Here is a 20,222-nt window from a genome sequence, read left to right as displayed (position 1 = left end):
AAATTTGTATGGAGTTGGAACAGCGCCCCTAGCGGCAAACGTAGGGAAACTGTTCCAATAGCACACTGGAGACAGGCACCTTCAAACTAAACACAAAACTGGTTATAGGACGTATTAACGTTACCCCGTACGGGTAGGTAGTACCTATACTCGCATACCTCCGCCGACTGATCGGCTCCTATCTCGAGGGCAGGTCGATCCAGTGCATCGGACACGGTGGGGCGATGTACCGCTTCCCCGTCGAGCGCGGTGTTCCGCAGGGGTCTGTCCTGGGCCCCCTGCGGTGGAACATCGGCTACGACTGGGTCCTGCGGGGCGTCATTCGGGGTCCCCTCCCCGGGCTGAGCGTAATATGTTACGCCGACGACACGTTGGTCGTGGCTCCAGGGAGGGACTGCCGGGAGTCTGCCCGTCTGGCGTGCGCAGGCGTGGCACACGTCGTCACAAGGATCCGACGGTTGGGACTCGAAGTGGCGCTCGACAAAACCCAGGCCCTGTTATTTCACGGGCCGGGACGAGCGCCGCCTCTGGGTGCCCACCTCGTGATCGGAGGCGTCCGCGTCGGGGTCGGGGTGACCGGTCTTCGGTACCTCGGCCTCGAACTGGATAGTCGGTGGAACTTCCGCGCTCACTTTGAGAAGTTGGGCCCTCGACTGATGGCGACGGCCGGCTCTCTGAGCCGGCTGCTTCCAAACGTCGGGGGTCCCGATCAGGTGGCGCGCCGCCTCTACATGGGGGTGGTGCGGTCGATGGCACTATACGGGGCTCCCGTATGGTGCCACGCCCTGACCCGCAAGAACGTCGCGGCGCTGCGACGTCCGCAGCGCGCGATCGCGGTCAGGGCGATCCGAGGATACCGCACCGTCTCCTTCGAGGCGGCGTGCTTGCTCGCCGGGGCGCCACCCTGGGACCTGGAGGCGGAGGCGCTCGCTGCCGATTACAGGTGGCGTAGCGACCTCCGCTCTAGGGGGGAAGGGCGCCCCAGCGAAGGTGTAGTTCGAGCGCGGAGGCTCCACTCTCGGCGGTCCGTGCTGGAGGCGTGGTCTCGCCGCTTGGCGGACCCGTCGGTCGGCCTCCGTACCGTCGAGGCGGTCCGTCCGGTCCTCGCGGACTGGGTGGGCCGCGACCGCGGATGCCTCACCTTCCGGCTGACGCAGATGTTGACCGGCCATGGGTGTTTTGGCCGGTACCTCTTCAAGATAGCCGGAAGGGAACCGACGGCGCAGTGCCACCACTGCGCGGACCGCGACGAGGATGACACAGCGGAACATACATTGGCTCGTTGCTCTAGATTCGACGAGCAACGCGTCGCCCTCGTCGCGGTCATAGGAGAGGACCTCTCGCTGCCGCGCGTCGTGGCTACGATGCTCGGCAGCGACGCGTCCTGGAAGGCGATGCTCGACTTCTGCGAGTCCACCATCTCGCAGAAGGAGGCGGCGGAGCGAGAGAGGGAGAGCTCTTCCCTTTCCGCACCGATCCGTCGCCGTCGAGCCGGGGGCCGGAGGCGGGAATACGCCCGTACGTCCCGGCCCCTGTAGGTAGCGGCCTCCCCCCGGTGAAGATCAAGGGGCGACCTGAGGGGGTGAGGCCGCGCGGCGCGCTACCAGCACTCTAGCGCGCTGCCGTGGAGTGGATAGAGCGACCGGTCGACGGTGTATCGCGTCCCGACCCGGCAGGCTGGTTCTGGTCCAGCGGGATATTCCGGGACACCAGCGGCACCGTCTGGGCGGCCCGACGGGCTGCCGTACCGAGACGGCCGACGTTTCAGAGCCTTCGATTCGCCTCGAAGGCTCCGTCGGCTGGGCGTCCTTGGGGTGAGCCGCGCCGTCTGGTTGTAGTGTTGACCGCGGTAGCCCCCCTACTTCATCCGGGTTCTGACCTCGGAGGAGATCGGACGTCGGGTGAAGAGTGCAGGGGAGTCGTTTAGTGGGTGGGTCCTAAAATCCTTGGGCCCGCGGTCTGCTCACAACACCATGCAGATCGTTGAGTCTCACATACCCCGCGCGCCCCTTTTGCGCGGGGACCTCGTAGGAGGTTCGGCCCACTACTCGAGAAAAAAAAAAAAAAAAGGTAGTACTACGCATTCGGATTTGAAGGGTACATCAGCCGTTATAAATTTAGATTTCATGTCTTAAAGCGGATGGTGGGCTTCACATTATGATATCTTTTTTGTTTTGACTGAGGTATTATTGGTGGCCCAAAGGCCTTTCCAGTTTCAACAGGAGGGGTGGGATTTGCTAAAAGCTGCCCGAGCGCTTGCGAAGGGGACCTAACAACTCGAGAGCAATTGCTTCGCGAATGAATTTGAAGTCGTCGTGGCCTAAAGGATAAGACGTCCGGTGCATTCGTGTTGAGCGATGCACCGGTGTTCGAATCTCAGGCGGGTACCAATTTTTTGAATGAAATACGTACTCAACAAATGTTCACGATTGACTTCCACGGTGAAGAAATAACATCGTGTAACAAAAATCAAACCTGCAAAATAATTTGCGTTATTACTGGTGGTAGGACCTCTCGTGAGTCCGCGTGGGTAGGTACCACCACCACCATGCCTATTTCTGCCGTGAAGCAGTAACGCGTTATTTTGTAGGGTGGGGCAGTCGTGGTAATTATACTTGAAACCTTAGAACTTATATCTCAAAGTGGGTGGCGCATTTACGTTGTAGATGTCTATGGGCTCCAGTAACCACTTAACACCAGGTGGGTTATGAGCTCGACAAGCCATTTAAAAAAAAAAAAGAATCTAATACCGGATCGTAATCGCGACCCGCTGAGAAGATCTAGCGATGAGGAACTCAACATGCATGAGTATTATGATATCTAAGAGTTTACTTAGCACGATCGCTCGTTTCGTTTATGTTAAATCCATTAACTTTCAAATTAATTACAAGATCGGAGCAACGCTTACGGCTTGAGAGAAACAAGTGTCCCTCCTGGTTTGGAGGACGGCATTCTCGCGCGCCCACAGCGGAGCTTCGCAGCGGAGACGCAGGGCGGCGTGAGACACGCGCAGCCAACGCGCAGCGCCGTCCACGTTCTTCTTCAGCAATTCAGCCTGAGCTCTGATAACATCCATCTGCTCTTCGGTGTGGTCTCCTGGAATGTTTTAACAGACCATGAAACCGTCTCCCAAAAAAAAAAACCTTACATAAAAAAACACAAGATCTAAATTTGCTAGACAATTTTGATGACATAGCCGAGGGTTACCGCTCTATCCGTAAGTTTAGGGCTTCGCAACAACGGTTGCTTTTTAGAGGACATATTATAAATGTTATTTAAATAACAACCGGAATGACTCTTTGCGAACGAGAGAAGAGCATCTATTAGAATACCACTGTTCCTTTCCATTTTTCCAAGAAATTAACACCCGTCGGAAATTTCATTATTCCACCCAATTTTCCCGAGCGAAGAGCATCAATCGGGAATCCCATGATGCACATTACCCGTGTTGCAAAAATCCTACCAGTATTCGTCGTAAATTCATCGCGATTTACAAAAGCTACTTTTACGGTTTAAACTCGCATTTTTTATTATCATTATATTATTTCATGCGTTTATAATACTTTAAAGTAATTACGGTACAAGTGAATTTTATTATGTATATTTAAGACTCGCGAAGAAAACGCTTTTCATTAAGAGCTATTCTTTCGACAATAAGTTATTATCGTTATTCCGTTAATAAAGTTAATAATCTTATTATAGTAGAGTAGAAACCGGTATAACAACTCACCATTCTCAGTTCGGATTATTTCGACAACGAACCGAATCAGCGAAGCCAACGCTTCCTCGATTGCTGTTCCGACGGCCTTCAAGTACGCAAAGTTGTTGTCTCTGGTCGTCTGATCCAGAGGACTGACGTCGTCCAGTGCGTCCGATATACCTTGAGGCGTCTACGAAGAAATCGATCTTTCATGTGTTTGTTCGTAAAACGTTAGCCCTACCAGTTGAACTAAATATTAAAAATAATACGAAAACACCTACACAAATTACACTATTGCACACTAAGTTTCGTGTTGACGATGATTTATGTATAATACAATTTCAAAGACAATTTTCTAATAGATTTCATTGTAGAGCACATGCGAGATTTTACAACGTGTCATCAAAAAAATTGTTTGCAAAACTAGTTCATGCTACAAAGTATTTTGACTGTGCTATCAATTTGTAAGTAGGTCGAGCAATTTTTGCCTATCAATATATTAGTATTTTGCCGACCCCTAATACCTTACAATTTCTATTCGCATAGCTAGTTCGTTTATTGTACGAACCATAAACAAACAAAACTTTTGAAGTGCTCAGCACTTTGGCTTAAAAAGAAAACAAACAGAAAAATAAAAAAGAAATATCTCTTTTATTTAGCATTTTTTTCATATTTTTAGAGGATTTATGTTTAATTATTAAACATTTTCGTAGTTTACAAATGAATTCAATAGAGAATTGAAACAACACAGTTCTACTTCAAATTAATTTTGTATTCATGTAAGCACACTAGATTCGCGAGAGCATGCTGCATTTCACAACGCTACATAAAACAAGATGCATGGTCACAAACAAACATGTGGGAATAACTTGAATGTTCGGAAAAGCAAACTTTATTGAAAAACGAAGGAAAACAAAACAAAGAGCATTAACAATCACAAATTTTAATGAAACAGGACAATTCTAAACTCAGGGAGTAAGTTACGGAACTGCGGTAACGTACCTTCCTCTTATCGACTTTGTTGTTATTAACGAGGCATCGATAAGAGACCTGCTCCAGCGAGGCGGAACTCTTAAAGTCATATCTGAGGCTACCGTGCCTCGTCTTAGTCGAATCGAGCGAATGACTCGGTTCGGTCGTTTTCGCTGAACGAACTGAACGGAACGAATTATTTAGACTGATCCGTTCTTCTCTCTCGGTCTTGAAGTAATCGTTGTGGAACTGCAGTTCTTCTTCGATTTCTTCGGATATTGGATTCTTTTTGTCGCAACTCATGCTCGGTTCGCTGGTACATGTCGACGGGTCGTCTTCAGTGGGCGAGGCCTCCTTCGAGCTGGAGCTAGACGAAACGTCCAGGGTTTCGCAGTCCGAATTGACGGCTTCGAACAGGTTCATCTGTTCCGTCAGACGTAGGATCGTGGACATTGTCTGTAAGGAGCCGATTTATGGGAAAATTTAATCTATTACTATCTCTAGGGCCGATTTACTTAGATCACGTGCAATTTTTTTTTTTAAATGTCTCTTTCGATCTATTTGTCAAATATCATGACTACCTTCGCCCACATTAAAACATGAGATTGAACTCTGAATCGCCTTCCGGCCCACAATCCATTAGGTCTACGACTAAGAGTTAATGTTAAAGAGTTAAAAACAATAATTAATTTTGATGAAATAATTGTGTGTCTATCTGACCTGCCCATCGGACTCGTCGTAACCATAATCTTTCGGCCACCCGATGTAAGACAGCGTCTCCTCCACGGCTGTCGGGTCCCACAATGCGAGAATGCTCTTCGCCTTGTTCTTAATGCCTGTGATCAAAATTCTTATTTAAATACTCGATACTAAATGCTACTTTACTGGTATAGGACCTCTTGTGAGTCCGCGCGGGTAGGTACCACGACCGTGCCTATTTCTGTCGTGAAGCAGTGACGCGTTTCGGTTTGTAGGGTGGGGCAGCCGTTGTAATTATACTTGAAACCTTAGAACTTATATCTCAAAGTGGGTGGCGCATCTACGTTGTAGATGTCTATGGGCTCCAGTAACCATTTAACACCAGGGGGGCCAGCAATAAAAAAAAAAAGAACAAAAAATAATATCGTATAAAAGATTAAGCTGATAAAAGTAGTGCAGTCGGCGCAGTCGCAGAACGGCGTCATTGCGATAAATGGTTCAAAACTTTGCAAAAACTTTACCAAAGAAAAATAAAGTCGAAGAAAGTTCAAATAGTAATATAACTAATATTCTGTGAGACGGACGGAAGGTCTTTCGGTCCACTAGGTTTTAAATTGTCAACGCAGCCCGTAAGGCATAAGGTGGAAGTTCCAAATGTATCATTATTCCATTTGAATTTTTGAAAGAGGTATGCATCAGGTGTGCGTCACGATATGGCCAGGACGACATGACCGGTACGAGCTGATGCCGGTATGATTTCTGCTACACACTGTTCCTTCACTATGGGTCATAAGTAATATAGCATATAGTACTTTCATAAAAAACTGTCACCAGTCATGACTTTAATTTTGGTCTGAGTCAAAAAATATTGTCTTTTGAAATTCATGAAGATACTTTAAATCGGCTTTTATTTTATTATTGTACGTTGTCTGTTAGTTTCGTGATAAGTGATTTTTACTACAGTTATTCGAGATACGAGATCCATTGTTGAAGTTTATCGTATCCTTCCAACTGGAGAATTACTCCAAACTTAAAATCACCAGAATCTTTCATTCGTCCACCTTTCATACCGGTCTCCATCCAATCGAATTTCTCGCCGATCTTCTCAGTGTGTCGCAATTTCGATCCACTGTTAGATTCTGCGAAGCATTGCTCTAAGATTGAGCCTGTGAATTAATCTCGTCCACGCGTAGCTGGAATAGCCTTTTATGCTGCTCGAGAATAGGTAGGTAAAAAAATCGGTCACCACACTCGTGCTCACCGTCCAATATGGCTTGAACTTCTTCGATCTGCTTTGCCTGAAGCAGCATAATGATCCTGTCCATGTCGCCGGACAGTTCGTCTCTCAGACGCCGCAGAGCCACCACGTTGTCATATTCGACTTGTATCTTATTGGTAATAGATTGCAGCTCGGCTTTGCTGCTATTAATGTCTTTGACGTGTTGGACCAGCCTGCGTGATAGAAATTAATCAACTAACATCCACAATAACTTTCAGCTTTAGCGACATAAATTACAAAATAATAGAGTACTAAAATCAGGTCAGTTACGCAAACTATCACGATCCGAATATCAAATTTGATATCTTCACGATATGATTTTAATAGCAAAACCAAAACTAAGGTGTATCGTTGCAATAACCTGATCAATCCTCCAGATCGCTCTGTCTTATGAGTGTGAGCGGCAAAAGCTCCGGCAGTTACAATGTCATGGAAGCCGGTTTTGTTCAACGTGTCATTGTGCACCCACATACGTTGCAAGTGCAAGTTAACCGGCGCGAACTCTAAACTAGCGTCATCTGAAAACAGATCGTATAAAAATCCATAATATCTTTACACAACTAGCCTTTATTTTAAGATATACCCAATTCATGTTTTCTTGAAGCCACGACCACAAGTCATTCGATAGGACCAGGCTATCTAGCCATTTCTATCAGTGCTATTGTAATTAAAAAACATCGATGTCAAAAAACTTTGACTTCGCCACAAAGCTTACGATTTCTTAATTGAATTCAATAGCAATACCTCTGATCTATTACATTTTTTTATGATAAAGAATAAATAAAAAAAAAAAAAAAAAAACCGAAGTATTTTATGATTTAAGTTTTTCGACGCTAAAGATTAACTATTATCGGTCAAAGTTAGCAGACTACAAAGTGGCGATACCCACGTTGTAAAAAAACCCTTATGCCATTTCCAATGCTCCTAAATTTTCAATTAAATTCTAGGGTATAATTTGTCCCGACATCGTTATGTACCGTTACCCTGCTAATGTCTGCCGCGTAGCCACACTTCCCGGTTTCAAGGGTGGAATAGCGATTATAATCTACAAATGAGACTTAGACCGTATGTCGAAGGTGACCGGCGACATGCGCTATGTGATATCTATGGGCTCCGATAACCAATCTACACCAGCGGGCCGTGAGCTCGTTCAACTATGTACGAAAATAGAAACAATCATAACATATTGGACGCCATGACAGACACCACCTGTCCAATACTATACTTTCTCCTAGGGCCGCACTACTATATCAAGAATCGTACAAAAATCGTTGAGGTAATATATTTTTTGCAAATATTGACAAGAAATGACTGAAAAATAATAGGAGACATAAGGAAATCGTTTTTTTTTATTGCCCTTGTAGGCAGTCGAGCATATGGCCCACCTGGTGGTGAGTGGGTACCGTCGCCCATGGACTTCAGCAATGCCAGGGGCAGAGCCAAGCCACAGCCTACCGTTTAATACTCTCCTCGTTTAAAGAAGGACATGTCATAGCGCTCGGGAAACACTATTACTACTCATTATTTTCCGATAGATGTCAAATGGCAGACTAGGAAGTCCGATGTGGCCTATTGGACTAAACATGGTTTTCTAGTCTGACGTTCAACGTGTTAAATTGAGAAAAACTGCTAATTTTGATAAAAACGCCAAACATTAGTATTACTTCGATGACATTTTAAAACAACGTCCATTATCAGTTACCCTTGCGACAGCTAGCCTTGAAATAAACGTCGTCAATGCTCTCCATACACTTCTTGGCGTGTCCGTAGTGCTTCAGCAGACCGACGTGGTTGCTGACTAACTCCAGCTGCCGGTTCTGCCACTGGCTACAGATCTCACCGACCGAGAGCAATTCCTCTAGCAGCTCTCGTTCGCGTTCAATATAAATGTTCCTAAACGATATAAATTGATTTCATTTACCACAACCTAAACGACTCAAGCAGCGCGAGGCATCAATTAATAACGAGCGGACGCTTATCGTGATATGGACATTTGATGCGTACAGAGAAGATGCATGTGACTAAGAGATGTATGGAAATGGTAGTGCAAGATAGAGGAGAAAGAAGTCGACCGAAGAAGTCATGGATAGAGTGTGTGAATGACGATATAAGAGAGAGAAGAGTGAGTGTTGTGATGACGGCTGACCGAAAAGAATGAAAGAGAAAAAAAACCTAGTGGGATACATTGAAGAAAAAGAAGAAGAATCGCGTATGTACTTACAACAGTTGGACCGGCATCGAGAAGCAAATCTTCGGTTCCGTCATGATTTCGTGGACAGTTATGTCGCCACCGAGGCCCGATTGGAACCTGTACGTCACTTGGTGGCTGTTCAGGAAATTCTGCTTGATCAACGATCCATACGAGGGAAACTTGAGTTTCAAGCCGAGACGTGGCGGCAGGGATTGAGACCTGCGGTGGCAGAGTACCTTTTGCGGTATCTCGATGCTCCTGTCGTTGCTGTGGACTGGACTGGTGCCTGTGTAAGACGGCTCCAGACTCCAGCCGTTCAAGGTGACGAAACCGATCGTCTTCTCCTCTTTGGTGCAAAGGGACACGCGCAGCCTCTGGGCTTCCTGTTTATGGAAACTTCAATAGTAACATATCTCCATATTGCAACTTGACTGTCTTCTAAGGAACGAATGAAATGAAACCGAATAATTTGAAAATAATAACAATTTATTATAGAACTACAATTAACGACATCTGTACATGATACTAACTCATTAAAAAAATCGCGTATAACTGAAAAACGTTTATTAAAATTAAAACTTAATCCTTTTCTATATCTTAATTTGGCAAATCTCCAATTTGGATGCAGAATGTGATTACTAATTTCTGTGAATGAAACGGTTTTCGTCTGCTACCATAACTGTCTTTGTGTGTCCACTGCCTATTATTATCTGAGCGCGGCTGATTATCTAATAATCCCCCCTATAGCGCGGTTGGCTCCGCGTTATAGGAAAAAGCCAATTATGAACTGTAGAAATCATTATAAATGTCACAGGACAGAAATATGTATACATATATGTAAATCCCCAGTTTATATCCCCGTGTTATACGGGGTTTGAAATCGCGTAATATGAAAACACGTTATAAGGGTACCGCGTTATAGGGGGGATTACTGTATACATTTGATTAAATGTCTTAAGACTATTATACCTGTATCATGCTCAGCTTCATACTGGTGAAGCCCATTGGCACGGTGGTGTCCGATACCGGTTCCTTGACATCGTAAACCACGAGCCGAATCATGGTGTCGCCGTTCAGACCGTCGCTGGCCCGGAACAGAATAGTTTTCGAAAAACTCGGGTTACTACACATCTGTAATGGAGTAATGCGCTTAATAAGAAGAACATGTATTTACATCTTTTTTTTTAACCTACCTCTGCTGATAGCCTTGAGAGGCCATTTCAGCGTAACCCTAAGAAGTAGGTGAGCTCAGGGGGCTCTAACCTGACGACGTTGCTAACACTAATCCTAGCAAGAGCAGTGGCTTCGCAGAATCTACCACCGGATCGGAAACGCGACCCATGAAGAAGATCCGGCGAGAAAGTCAGTGGGCTGTATCTATGGGTTAATTTACTCGCCGAGCCCTTCGTCGCAAGCGATAGGTTCGATGGGAACGGTGAACGGCGCTTGAGGTACCTAAAAGCACCGTTAGTGAATCGGAAGGATCCGATGTAACATCTTCATTTGAATATATATCTAATCTTTATTGAATTAAAGTTCAAAACTGACTGACTATTAAACTGTAAACGGAAGCCATAAATAAAAGAGGACAACACCATGCCATGTTACTACTACATACTATTACTACCTTTACTGTACGAATTTACAAAATGTAATTACGAATCATTTAGAAGTACCACTCAAATTTCCATTTACATAATGGAAACGTGAACCTCACCTCTACCACCTCAGTAGAACCGTATTCAATGCAGGGTCCCTTCGGATTCTTCGCATAGATGACTACCATGGGCGAGGGAGGCTTGCCGTGAGCGTCGCAGAGCAAGTTGTCGCAAGACAGCGCCAACTCACAGATCGGTACCTCGTTCATGTCTACGAAAAGATTTTCAAAAACATTACGGTCAATTGGTTAATATGTCGCGTGCGTGGACGACGGTAACCCCTTCATACGAAGAATGCGGCTTCAAAAAAGGAGGAACTTCTCGATTCCAGTGTTTGTGTGTGTGTGTCGTAGAAACTTCTTTCTAGGTCAACCGATTTTGATGATTCTTTATTTATTTGTAACGCGTGTTTCTCATATAGTCGCTTTTATTATCAATATCTGACCAGAAGTTTTTCGAGTAGCCTTTAATAAGGCATATTTATAAAGTTACATATGTATTATTATACAAGGCATATTAGTAGACTCTGTAAAATGAATGAAAAAAGTGGAAGTGGGCCGGCCACATATGCCGTCGCACTGACAATCGGTGGGGCACAAAAGTACTGAAGTGGACACCTCGTACTGGACGTCGTAACGTGGGCAGACAGCCAACGAGGTGGACCGATGACCTGGTCAAAGTGGTCGGTAGAAAATAGATGAGAAAGACAAGAGACCAAAGAGAATGGGGTGCATTCGAAGAGACCTACACTCACCATTGGGTGGACACGGATTGAAGAAGAGAAAATGAAAAGTTTTTTAAAGTAAATATGTACATTTGCACCTATTCGCACCTATTATAGACATATCATCTTGTCTGTAGTACCTGGTGTTAAGTGGTCAGTGGACATCTACAACGTAAATGCGCCACCCACCTTGAGATATAAGTTCTAAGATCTCAGTATAGTTACATTTTTTTCTTTTTTGCTTAGATGTGTTGACGAGCTCACAGCCCACCTGGTATTGAGTGGTTACTGGAGCCCATAGACATCTACAACGTAAATGCGCCACCCACCTTGAGATATAAGTTTTACGATCTCAGTATAGTTACAACGGCTGCCTCGCCCTTCAAACCGAAACGCATTACTGCTTCACGGCAGAAATAGGCAGGGCGGTGGTACCTACCCGTGCAGACTCACAAGAGGTCCTACCACCAGTGAATATGGTGTCAAACATAACACATATCTGTAATTTTTTGATTATTAATACGCTTATCAAATTAGAGTTTCTTAATAGTTAATTTTGATAATTTAATTTTTTATAAAACCCTTTTGACACGAACTACGTAATATGCGTTTAATTTTCGCTGTCAAATTTCCCACCAGGTTTCTAAAACTCAGCAGCGTCCACATTATATTACAATTAAATACGAAATGCGTTTTTCATTAATGAAATGCGATACGTATATTAAAATAATTAAACGTTTTCACGGATATCTGCAATTGTTGCAATGATTTATATTTAATAGCAATATTTAAACTACTTTCGGTTTTTTTAATGTCTGATGGTACTAAATTTTATTACAAGGCCTCGTCCTATTCCGACTATTGAAATCGTAAATCTTAATTTATTCAACGAAACATTACCAATACCAACTACGGAACTAAAGCGTAATCAATAAAATCCGAATGGCAGAATCGAAGCAAAAAAATTTAAATTTCAAATTTTAATTTTTTTAATTTCATACCCAAAAATTTAGCGGTTTAATTTATTTAATTACAATTGCACCTTTGTTTGTTCGAAACATTAAAACGACGGATGACCTCAATGCGTAGATAAAGACAAGATAAAGACGCAACATTATTATGTTAGCGTTATTAATTAATTTCAAAGAAGCTCACCGACAAAGATCCCCTTCTGCAGCCTGTAGTTGGTGATGTCGATGACTGGCCGAATGGCGTTGAGTCGGTCCTTCAAATCTTGAACTCTGGAGTGCATGTTGTCGTAGGAAGCTAACTGTATCGCTTTCAGCCAAAGAGTGCGCTCGGTCTCAAGAAATGTCGCCATTCTGTAACTGACTCCGCTGTCCCACACTGGAAAAGTGCTGACATCTACGTTACATAGATAGAGCAAAGACCGTTGTTCACACGCATTCTGTTTGTTCGTGTTAGAAACTTTTTTTTGTTTTCTTTTTTTGCATCAGCATTTTGTTTTTTGGACGTTGCATTATCTCTGTTTTTGTACGTTTTCTTGCATGCTAACAAAGTTTGTTGACCGCGCTAGTAAAAATCTTTATTTATGCATTTTTTTTCGTGTCATCAATATTTGCGATTATGAAACACATATAAATACTGTATTAATTTAAGAACTTTATACACACAAAAAAGTGTATTTTTTTTGGCCTCAAACATAATTTTATATTTTATTAAAATGAGAAACGGACGAAGCCACGGGTAAAACAGAGAGTAACGATGCAAAAAAAGAATATATTGTCGGTCACTTTGAAATATACGCCGCCTGTAGTTTCAATTTTACACTGTTGCGGGCAAAATGATTGCAATACGATACTTCCTCGTGATACTACAGAATAATATTTGTTTGAAGTTACCTATTATTCACAAAATATTGAATTGTCCACTATCAAAGGAAATGTTCGTTACAAATAATGTTTAATAATCTAGATATAATTGGGCAAATCCAAAACATTAAAGTAAATTTTTCTCCTCTATATTTCAAGCCATTTTCAATTGTAAAAAAAATAATCGTATTTTCTTATCGTTCCATTAAAATAAAAACATGTTATTCTAAAAATGTTGTCCAAAAGGAAAGAGTTTAGAAGAAATTCTAGACATCAATAGAATATTTAAACGAGAACGGTCAGAAGCGACCATTAGTTTAATTAAAATATGATTTCACAGCGTATTATAACACTCTACAAAGTGTCCCACGGGAAACAAAGTTGTTATCAACGTATAAATAGGATCCTTCAGACGACTCAGCAATATCATGTAGCAGCAAAATCTTCATGTTACGTTTACGACTTAATTAAAACCTTTTTGTAATAATAAACTAAAAAAATATATCGAGCGTTGCTACGTGAGGGGGCCCATGAACAAATAATGTGTTTAATATTGTTACTATCGTATTATATTTTTAGGTAGATCATTGTTTAGATGGTAACTTGTGGAGAGTGTATATGTGTACTTCAAAAAATCTTAATTTCTCTCACAAAATGCGTCTGCATCATAAATAAAAAAACAGAATAATTTTTTTAATGAATTACATCAGAATATCTAAGTTACTGTTCACTTGACAAGTTTCGTTGGAAAAACTGAACTGACTATTCTTTTGGGCTAGAAGGATTGTTGTTAGGCCAGAGGCTTTTCTAACTAAGCAAAGGTGGCCGAACACGCCTTTTTTTACTGCTTAGAAGGATGGACGATCTCACGGACCACCTGGTGTTAAGTGGTGACTGGAGTCCATAGACATCAACGTTATCCCGCCACCCAACTTGAGATATGAGTTTTAAGATCTCACTTTTAACAGTACAACGGCTGCACCGCCCTTCAAACCGAAACGCATTACTGTTTCGTGGCAGATATAGGCAGGGTGGCGGTACCTACCGGTGCGGACTCTAAAGACATCCTACCACCAGTAATTACGCTCATTATAATTTAGCGGGTTTAATTTCTATTACACGATGTTATTCCTTCACCGTGGAAGTCAATCGTGAACACTTGTTAGATGCTTATTTCATTGGAAAAATTGGTACCTGCCAGTGGGATTCGATCACCGATACATCGCTACATACGAATGCACCGGACGTCTTATCCTTTAGGCCATGACGACTTCAAACTACTTCTTGGCTCAGCCAAGAGTGGTGGAGTTTGCTGACAGCCGTCTGAGCGCATCTAGAGGAGACCTAGCATCACGAGGGCAGTTTTTTTTTTATTGCCCTTGTAGGCAGACGAGCGTACGGCCCACCTAATGGTGAGTGGTTACCGTCGCCCAGGGACTTCAGCAATACCAGGGGCAGAGCCAAGCCGCTGCCTACCACTGTTTCTCATATAAATACCCATTGGTTTGCCAGAATTCGTAAAACTTGCGTTTGTGTTCCCAGTCTCACTTTTGTGATATAATAATCCGTGACGTTATCAACTATTGTTTTGATGAAGCATTACAGAGGTGCGACACGGTTCATTAGTACGCTCGACACAGGCTCTATACTCTTCCTAAGACATCGTTACTTTAGCCCGAATACGGCTATCATTCGATAATTCAATCGTGAGATACAATTGTTTCGCTAAATGATCTCTACGATCGAAACTTATTCGAATTAGGTCGACTGGCAGATTGGCTTTTTGGATTGACGATCTCACTGCCCACTTGACATTAAGAGGTTACCGTAGCTCATAGACATTAACAACGTAGATGCCGCCACCCATGTAGAAACCTGATTTCTAAGTCTCAGTTTTATACTATAGTATAGGTTTGTATTTCTAAAATAATACAGCAATCGGTAACCAAAAAAATATTGAGAGAGTATTTGACACGTCAGAAATAACATAATAGCAATTAAAAAAGCGAAACTAAGCCGCGGCATTATTTTATTTTATATTTAGGTAAATTGGTGTTTTTTTCCACTACATGTTCCTAAACCATTCATCTAACTGTGATGAAACTTGGTACGGTCATGACAACCATATCAGGGAAGTTTTCTGTCATACTATCACCGTACAGCACGTGGTGGCAACAAATGAGTTTCCATCTCTCCATACAGAAGAGGGACGTTCGGATTGTCAATAATCCCATTCTCACGGATCGTTTGGAGCCTCTGGGTCTGCAGAGGCACTTCGGTTCCCTCTGTATTTGTACCGTATATTCCATAGGGAGTGCAATGAGGAATTATTTGAGAAGATACCATCGCACTGCCCGCCACCGGAGTAGAGTTCGTCCATACTACCTGACGCCACGGCGGTCATCCACAGGGCATTTCCAGAGATATTTTTGCCACGTACAATCTGGCTTTGGAATTAGCTACCCTCCACGGTGTTTCCCGAGCGCTATGAGATGTCTGTGTGATATTGGACCGACGGTCCGATGTTTTTTTTTCCTACCTAAGCTGATGGTCTTGAGAAACCATATCAGCGTCACAGGGCGAGCAAGTGAGCTCAAGGGGCTCAAACCTGACTTTGAAGACGAACCCTAGCAAGAGTCGTCGTGCTTCGCAGAATCTACCACTGGATCTGAGCGCGACCCACTGAGAAGATCCGGCGAGAAACTCAGTGGGCTGTGTCTGTGGGTTAATTTACTCGCTGAGCCCTTCGTCGCAAGCGACGGGTTCGACGAGAACGATGACCGATGCTTGGGGTACCTAAAAGCACCGTTAGTGAATCGGGAGGATCTGAAATGACTTGTTTTGGGCGACGTCGACTCTATCATTCGGTATGCAGGATCCAGGATGTAGTTACCGGCGGCCACGATGAGAGGGTTCTCGTGTCGTGCCGCTTTATCGAAATGTCCGAATATCTTTTTTTTCTTACCTATGCTGATGGCGTTTTATCAATATGGCACATTAATACCGACTGTAGATAGTTACTAATGGACTCTAGGTCCAGATCGTCGTGAAGGTCGACGTTCCTGACGAACTACGGGGCTACGACGGCTATCCTGCAAAAACAGGATTGAATGGTTTGAAGGGGTTTCAAGTTTGTGCGGGCCGCGTGAGCGAACACTAAACTTGCTTAAGTCATGAGTGGGCGGCGTATGCAAGTTTTGTAGAGTGTCACCTTATTTCTAAGGGACAATTTACTTCGCTTGCAAATCATCGGATAGAGACGTCCTAGTACAAACGCGTCTCGGTCGCGTACCGTCTTTATGTGGGGGCGGAATGTCATTTGTCGAGAGTGGCGCCTAATTTGACCTTCGGGGCCCACGGTATGGGTTGGTTGTACATGATTATGGAGCGAATGGCGGAGGTATTGACGCGCCTATTCGGGAGTGGGATGCTCGAAGTGGTGTTCAGAGGGCGACCCCTTTCGAAGAGCACCGCTATGCTTTTCGTGGAGTTGATGTCGATGCGCCACTCCCAAAACCACAGTCCCATGGTGGTTGCTGCGGTCTGAAATTGCCGATGCAATAACGACTTCTTCCTACACGAATAGTACATAGCCGTGCCATCGGCGAAGAGCGCTAGATGGGTCTCTGGAGACCGGGGTATATCGTTGATATACAAACTAAGTAGTAACGGAGAGAGGGCGAAGCCTTGCGGGACTCCGGCTGTTACTTGATGGGGGCGAGAGCGCGTTCCCTCAACTCGATATCGGAACGAACGGTTCGACAAGTAGACTCGTATGATAAGCACTCGAATGTTGTTGTTCGGAACTTGTATATATGCAAACTTATATTGAAAATGTCGTAAGCGAGATTCAGGCATCTGTCGAATACCTTGTGTTCTGTGATGGCTATTCTTCAAGTTAGGCTTGTGGAGAGTATTAAACGGTAGGCAGCTGCTTGGCTCTGACCCTGGCATTGCTGTCGTTCATAAGCGACGGTAACCACCCACCATCAGGTGAGCTGTATGCTCGTCTGCTTACACGGGTAAAAGAAAACATATAGTTAGCTAAAGTGACAGCTGGACATGCCCGATTTGTACTAATTATTGGGTAATTAAAATTATAACAGGTGTGTAATCGCGGGACACAACGAATAAGTTTAAAAAACGTCAGTAACTTGTATTTACAAAAATATTATTATTTTCGTATATCGCTTTTTTTAAATAACTTTCTAATAATAATTAGGAACAAATCACACACGAGATCATCCGTCCCCAAATTAAGATTCCCTGTGTTATGGATACTAGAGACTGACATAATATATATATTTATATACAGTGGTGGTCATATAATTAGAAACACTTCTTTTGAATAAAGAAAGTATAATTTCAACGTACAAATGTTCGTAGAAAATATACACATTCAATAATTAATAATAATGCAATAATATAACCACTCAAAAAAAAAACTCATAGTCATACTCAACTCAACTCAACTTACTTTTAATTACAATATGAGTCTAACACATGTACGAGTATATTTTCTGTGACTGGCCGCTTGGACGCCTAATTACAAACATTTTAAAAAAGCATCCATAGCTCGTTCTTTTTTTGAAATTGTTTATTTCGCCTGATGACCCGAGAAACGTCTCGTCAAGACTGATACGCCGAAGATTAGTGGAAGCTAAATTGTTTGGAAGAACTTCTCGAGAAGTACGCTTCTTACCAAGCAAAACCAAGAGAAGCGATTATTATTATTCGCTAAAAAATGTAATTGGACGGTACGAGAATGGAAATAAATAATAGTTTTAAAAAACTAATAATTTTTTTCATTTTTACAATAAAATAATTTTTTTTACACTATTTTTAATTCAAATTTATTTTCTATTTTTTAGTTGGATTTTCTATAAAATCGTATTTTGTTAGTTTTTTTAAACTATTATTTATTTTTCATTTTTAGTTGTATTTCAATTTTTTCAATTTTTTTTTCAATATTTTTTTTAATATTGAATTGTCATCGTCCTTAATAACTAATATTATAACTAATATTATAAAGAGGAAAGATTTGTTTGTTTGTTTGTTTGTTTCGAATAGGCTCCGAAACTACTGGACCGATTTGAAAAATTCTTTTACCATTAGAAGCCGACATTGTCCCTGATGAACATAGGCTACTTTTTTTTATTTTTATTTTTTTATTTTTTTGGTTTCATGTGTGTTTTAATGTTTCCGAAGCGAAGCGAGGGCGGGTCGCTAGTCCTTAATAAGTATAAGAAATTTTGAGTTAATCCGACGTTTTGAAGGGGGTCAAAATCATGTTCAAAGATTCCGTTACAAACATACATACGTCTGAAGCGAATAAAAGAGTATTAAAAAGTGTTATTTTCAGATGAAAGAAAAATAAGTACAATGGTAAATTCCGATGGAAATCGGTATGTTAGACGTCCTATAGGTAATGCTTTTAATTATAAATAGGTACACAAGGAGTATAGTCAAGCACGGCGGCGGTAACATTAAAATTTAGGGTTGTTTTTCCGGATATGGAGTTGGACCCTTTCGGAAGATTGAAGGTACAATGGGTCAATGGCAATACAAAAATATTTGAGAGCCCATAATGATTCCCTACTCGGACGACCATTTGCCTGTAACCTGAATATTTCAGCATGACAATGACCCTAAGCACACGGCCATAGCGTCAAATGTTTCCTTAGCGAACAGCGTGTATCCGTTTTAGACTGGCCAGCAAATAGTCCGGATTTAAACCCGATATAAAATTGTTATATGGTATATTGTTAAAAATAAAGTCTCAAATAGACGTAACACGAGTCATAACGAGCTATGTGAAGCATTGTATGTTAAAGCATGGAATCCAATCCCCTTAGATTAAGGTATGGAATTGATTGAATCAATGCCAGGTGGGGGCAGTTCTGCTATTGAAAATAAGGGATACGCCACTTTTTTCTCCTACCTATGCTGATAGCCTTGAGAGGCTATTTCAGCTTCTCCTTGACGTGTAGGTGAGCTCACGGGGCTCAAAGGGACGGTGACCGGTGCTTGTGGTACCTAAAAGCACCGTTAATGGATCGGGAGGATCCGTAATGACGTGTTTAGGGCGACGTCGACTGTTTACCATTCGGTGTACAGGATCGGGTATGTAATGCCCGGTGGCCACGAAAAAAGGGTTTTCATGTCGTGCCGCCTTTTCAAAGTGCCACAATGACTGACTCAATGACGCAATGATCGCCGACTGAGTCATGCTCCAGGTCATCATGGAGATTCACGTTCCTTAGGAACCATACGCAACTAATAATTAATTAACTATAACTATTGGTAGGCTGTGGATAGTAGCTATTTCTTAAATAACAATACTAATTACTAAAAATATATTGTTTTTATACTTTTTTGTTGTTGTTTCGAATTAGATGACCGTTATTGTTCATACCTTAAAATTGATTTAAATGTTTGTCCGTAATGTAATATTGAAACTGCATTTGTGTAGTGAGATCTATATTGTTTTTCTAATAAATGATAAATCGTTGAACATATTGTTGTCCTATTTATTGTTTAATTTCAAAATAAAAACGATTGCGGTAAAGTATCTTACATAACGTCAAGAACCGTTGGTAGTGTTTCTAATTATACGACCACCACTGTATATATACGTTTTGCTTTATTTTAATATATACATATATAGATAATAAGCACCCAGACAATGAACAAACAAACTTGTTCATCATACAAATGTTTGTCCGGTGTGGGAATCAAACCCGCGACCCTCGCAACAATCAGGGGCGCTAACTACTACACCACCGAGACAGTCAAAACAGTTAGTCATAGAAATAAGTTTCCAAAATGATATTTTAGTGGTTTAGTTGCTTGACTTTTACCTCGGTTATCTATACAGGGTGTTACAAAACTACCCGTAAAGCCGAAAGGAGGTTAAACGGGGCCTTATAACGAGTCTATTCACAATATTTAAGAACCGTAGTAAAGCTGGATATCATACGGCATACCCCAAAAAAATAAAATACATTAAAATATTATTTTCACTGATGTGCAAACCCTATTTCAGTAAAATCAAAGAATAAACTGCGCAGAATGTAGAGGTACATTTCTACTCGAAACAGTAGTAGGATATCGATTAGAAGATTTGAAATTGTAAGCATATATTTTTTTCCAACTTGAAATTTTTTT

The 20,222-nt window shown here is 42.4% G+C and overlaps 1 protein-coding gene across 3 annotated transcripts in view; it reads right to left on the bottom strand.

The window, feature by feature from the left end:
* LOC101743706 (inositol polyphosphate-4-phosphatase type I A) overlaps positions 1–20,222 on the bottom strand; it is a 49,950-nt gene that overhangs the window by 18,755 nt on the left and 10,973 nt on the right. For all 3 annotated transcript variants that reach the window (XR_005244867.2, XR_009976700.1, XM_038011970.2), the window contains exons 3-13: positions 12,379–12,570; positions 10,559–10,710; positions 9,811–9,972; positions 8,872–9,224; positions 8,353–8,543; positions 7,012–7,168; positions 6,633–6,823; positions 5,393–5,508; positions 4,703–5,128; positions 3,731–3,890; positions 2,909–3,096 (exon numbers count right to left, since the gene is read on the bottom strand). Coding sequence is in view for 1 of the 3 variants with exons in the window: in XM_038011970.2 (XP_037867898.1) it covers positions 2,909–3,096; positions 3,731–3,890; positions 4,703–5,128; positions 5,393–5,508; positions 6,633–6,823; positions 7,012–7,168; positions 8,353–8,543; positions 8,872–9,224; positions 9,811–9,972; positions 10,559–10,710; positions 12,379–12,570 (2,288 nt within the window). In the remaining 2 variants the exon portion in view is untranslated. The remainder of the gene's footprint in view (positions 1–2,908; positions 3,097–3,730; positions 3,891–4,702; positions 5,129–5,392; positions 5,509–6,632; positions 6,824–7,011; positions 7,169–8,352; positions 8,544–8,871; positions 9,225–9,810; positions 9,973–10,558; positions 10,711–12,378; positions 12,571–20,222) is intronic.

The sequence above is a fragment of the Bombyx mori genome, chromosome 1 (assembly GCF_030269925.1).
Source record: "Bombyx mori chromosome 1, ASM3026992v2".
NCBI lineage: Eukaryota > Metazoa > Arthropoda > Insecta > Lepidoptera > Bombycidae > Bombyx > Bombyx mori.
This window is presented reverse-complemented; position numbering and strand designations above follow the sequence as displayed.